Source organism: Limulus polyphemus, unplaced genomic scaffold (assembly GCF_000517525.1).
Source record: "Limulus polyphemus unplaced genomic scaffold, Limulus_polyphemus-2.1.2 Scaffold45, whole genome shotgun sequence".
NCBI lineage: Eukaryota > Metazoa > Arthropoda > Merostomata > Xiphosura > Limulidae > Limulus > Limulus polyphemus.
In genome coordinates, this window is record NW_013665655.1 from 430614 (window position 1) to 435401 (window position 4788).

The window sequence follows — 4788 nt, forward strand, 5'->3', positions numbered from 1 at the left end:
AAGTTACTAAACTAAGAAAGAAGACTTTATATTGCTTGTAAGTTTGTGGAACTTTGTATATAAATCATTGTTTGTAGTAGCTGTCTGTAATAACTGTTATTGTAAATTGTATTATTGTTTGTATATTAAAATATCTTTGTATAAAACAAAGAAAACTGTGTGTATCAATCTTGTTGGCAAATATCATAAATTGGATACATATCAGCATTTATTTAACTACTAACTATAAATTACAATTGAACTCAATTTTAGGCTATTTGAAATTGTAATACGTAACAACATACTAGCATGAACTAGGAAAGAAATGATAATTATAATATTACCAGAGCCAGTCTAATCATGGTAAAACAGATGCAAATTCATGAAAACTGACAAAAGAAGGTTTAGATTCACTTAAATATTTAGGTTCTGTAACGTTACACGTGAAAAACAAGTCTAGGTTGATTTGGTTCTTTCAAGGATCTGGTCGTTGTTTAATGACTTTCTCTTGTATGGTATTGGACAACTTAGATACTTGCGTAAGTCACGTACAAAGAACATTTCCTGGGTCAGTTGTTTAGTCTGAACAGAAGCAAGCTTACCGAGTCAACCAGTCAACATTTGTTGCTTCTCTGAGCTTCCTAAACGTTCCCATGCATCACTACATTTTCATGTTGCATGTAAATGTAACAGTGCTAGTGAGACACGAGTTTTACGTTCCTTCTACCCTTCTTAAAGAAACGTAGTGAATCCCTATTTTTATCTAATATCATTATTTTTATGTCTCCACGGAGAGTTTGTTTGTTTTTGAATTTCGCGCAAAGCTACACGAGGGCTATCTGCGCTAGCCGTCCCTAATTTAGCAGTGTAAGACTGGAGGGAAGGCAGCTGGTCATCCACAAAAAGACATACCGTTTTTCTTTTGTTTCTTTTTCTTTTTTTCTTCTTCCAAACATTATTAAATCAACCGCCATTTCTTCATTTCTAGGGCGGATTGACTTGAAACTTGGCAGGATTATATCTTAGTCCAACACGCCCATGAACGTTGTTTTTATTTAGTCCTTTTCAAGGATTTTATGGGGTAAAATATCACAAATACCAAAAATGTATATTTTGGGCTCCTGTGTAGTCATACTTGCAGCAATCTAGATGAAAATTGGCACAAATGTTAATTTTCATGTACCCAACAGATTGCATTTAAAAATTTTGGATTTTGGGTCTATTTTTGAGATTCAGTACAAAGATACTTTTCTACAGGTCCGATACATATACATACAAAAGTGTAGGATATGTCCCTTTTGTTTATTTTAGGGAGGTCAAAATGTCACAAAAAACATAATTATAAGGATTTTGGTCCATTTCTTGGTAATATTTCGACCAATTTACATGCAATACCCAAACAAAGATATAGACTATTTTAGAATTTTTGTCTTTTGCTCAATTTTTCAGTGATGAAAGCACAATTTGGTGTTTTTTGTGAACTATTCTTATGTTGGTCAACTAACTTACATGATATTTGGTACAAATATACCTTCTTGCAGGTCCCAAGCAGTGATATATACAGTTTTCGATTTTTCTAATGTCAAAACTGGTCATGTTGGGATTGCGTGGCGGGAACCTGTTGCATTCGCCTGCGAATGTTGGCCTTTGTAATTTTCAGATAGTCTGCAAATATATTACGGCGTACGTGAAAATAAATTGACTCTGATAACATTGGATTTATCTATTTTTCTGAAAAAGGGTAAACTGACACCAGGCGAGATTGGAATCCGCTCAGCGTAATAGTTACTTCTTCATAAATATTTCAAAATTAGAAAGAAAGTGTGGCACTTTTAAGCAACATTTTATTTTGATATAGCGGCGTGTTTTGCTAAATATTAGTTAGCAACGGTTTCCATATAACCAAACAACGCATTTCAATTTAGCCTGGCAGCGGTTTCAATATAGCCCAGTACCGGTTTTAATCTAGTCTAACAGCGGTTTCAATCTAGTCTAGCAGCAGTTTCAATCTAGTATAGCAGCGTATTTCAATCTAGCCCAATAGCGTGTTTTAATATGATGTTTGTGTCGTGGATAATTATTTTTAGACAAATATGATTACTGCTTAATAATGAAAACATGTTTTTAGTTTTAAACCTGAAATCGACATTAATCTAAAATCAGGAAGATGCTGGTATATTATAGTAAAAATTCAAAACTGAAAAGACAAAAAGATAAAATAATAAACATATGAAAATATTCTTACACTCTCACAAAGATCATAACAATTGAACTCATTGCTAGAACCTATAATACTTGAAGTGGAAAATGTCTTATCGCATTGAAACATGCCAGAAATGCCTTCTGTTAGTTCTGCTATATTAGGTATGTTAATACACTGAAATGTACAAGACCTTTTATTGACCCAGGACCCTTCTAACAAGAACACATTTAAAGTGTTAGAATAAACAGAAATTTAAAACGTACACTGTTTAAAATCCATGAATACAGAGATTTTATTCTTTGTGTGGAGTCTATTTTTATAAATGGTAATGAGCTAACAGGTTTTTTATGAATACCTCATCTAAAAGCTTATGCGTCAACGTGTAACTTATAAAGCTTTGTTAGTTTTATGACGCAATTTCAATACGAGTACTTGTAAGGCAAGTTATACTGCTGTTCTCATTATTAAACGACTACCAACAGGAACATTTTCTGTAAATAAGATATTTCATTCATTAATTAATTCACATTTGTTGAAAATTAACAGAGAAACCGTCGAAAAAACATCATTTTACTGCAAAGTGATAACCTTCAAGTTAAGTTTTACCCGTGTTGGTACTGTTGCACTTCTGTCACGATATTTTCTCGGATTAAGCAGGATATATCTGAGTTGTGAGTTCTTTAACGTTTCCTGTTATTAATCGCTACAGCGTTTCTGACAGAACTAAAGAGTTACGAAGAGTTATTAACATACGTAAATGTACGCTGTTTTGTATAATTCTAGAAATGTTAATGTTTTAGAATTAGGTGTAGATGGAGGTTAAACCAGTCCAACCATAGCACCATAGCAGTTTCAGGTTTACCACATAGCCCTGTTAAGACGAGTTAATCCGGTTCTGCGATAGATAAAGCCAAAATTATGAACCCTGTAATATTAAAAAGTACATATGAAATTTTCCTTATCGTTGCGATTCTGATATCACGAAATCACAGAAGCCTTTTTCTAGGTGCAAAAAATGAGAAAATATGAACAGTAGAAAACTATACGCGCGTACAGGTTATCCAATAGTAAATATATCAAACACTCTTTAAAACAATTCAATATTCAAGGAATGAGTCGGGTTTTTATATCCAGAAATAATTGAAGCCATTTTTTTAAAGTTTATAAATAAAAATTCACTCCAAATGCATGCCACACAAGTACCTCTAAATATCTAATTCAAAATTCAGTATCAATGCAGTACATTCAGATCTTGATAGTTATAATCTATGAAAAAATTCTGAATTGTTCGATCGTGACGTGATCTTATATTATAAGGACACTTTTTATTAAGATATTCTGTGACCAAAAGTTCATTTTGATATCCTTAAGTCTAATACCTTCTTACATTCTAGATCCTCTGTGCCAACATAGAAATCTTAGAAAGAAGAAAATGAAAAGAACGACTATTTACCTTTCCATTAAGTTACTATTATACGATTTCTTAACATTGGTCTTCCCAGTATTGTAGATACTTTATACACAAAACAGTTTTTTACAAAGACAGGAGTTACCAGAAATATTCTAATTAAAGAATGAATCTGTTATTGATCAAGATTAGCCAAGTATATATCAAATCTGAATTTGAATTATTTTATTACAAAACTATACGCAAATAATTATTTTATGATCCCTCATTAAGAGAACACATACGAGTGAAAACGTCACTCACTAACAGAGATCTGGCTATAAAACGAGTGTAACAGATAATTCACGACATGGAAAAATAAACAGTTTTTTTTAGAACAGAAAAGGCAACATAAAGACGAGATGTACAATAACCTTCCCATTATTCACTAGGAATATATAAAACACAGAAGATTATTACAAACAATGTTACATCTACTCACCAGCGGTCGACAGAAACATCAGTAGCAATAATGATTCAAGTGTAGAGTATTCCCAGCGTCTACCAAATTTTCTGAATAATTTCTGATTCTTCATCTCGTTGTGAACGAAACACACGAAATTCTGACTGGAAAAATAAGCCTTTAAGTTTAAGAGGCCAAAAAGGTTTTTAATTAAGCTTGGCCTTCAAGTCAAATTTTAGTGTAAGGGAAAAAGAATTATTTGTATCAAACGAAGGACAATAAAACAGATGAAAAAGTAACACGTCAACTTTTAGATTGTTTTCTTTTCTTTCCTGCTTTTCCTTTGGTACAAATTCTTAGAATTCTTAGAGGGTATATTTTTACAGTCAGGTTAGTTTAAAGTTTATAAGAACGAGCACTTATATACATCACGCTCACATACTCATGAGTCTTGAAAATGCATCAGCGAACCAGCTGCGTATGTACATTTGCTCTGTACGTGAAGCGTTAGCTACACCATCAACACTCTTTTTTGATAACATAGGGCGCCATCTAGTGAAACATCAAGATAGAAAGAAGGCGAGAAGTGATACAGTCTCAAGGTCAGTAAAACGCCATCTAAAGACAAACTTTTAAATTAAAATTTAGTAGAATTACTAATTTTTAGATAATGCTTATTAGCGACATTATTTAAAGTATTTTAAGTAATAAAAATACAGAAAATAACAATAGCTTTTGTTATTGTTAAAGGTTATA

General features: G+C 32.3%; 1 protein-coding gene across 1 annotated transcript in view; it reads right to left on the reverse strand.

The window, feature by feature from the left end:
• Window positions 1–4515, reverse strand: part of LOC106462293 (receptor-type tyrosine-protein phosphatase F-like) — a 333656-nt gene extending 329141 nt beyond the window's left edge. Inside the window, exon 1 of the mRNA XM_022389747.1 lies at window positions 4072–4515. Within this exon, the coding sequence (XP_022245455.1) occupies window positions 4072–4165 (94 nt within the window). The 5' untranslated portion in view covers window positions 4166–4515. The remainder of the gene's footprint in view (window positions 1–4071) is intronic.
• Between the last annotated feature and the right edge of the window lie 273 nt (window positions 4516–4788).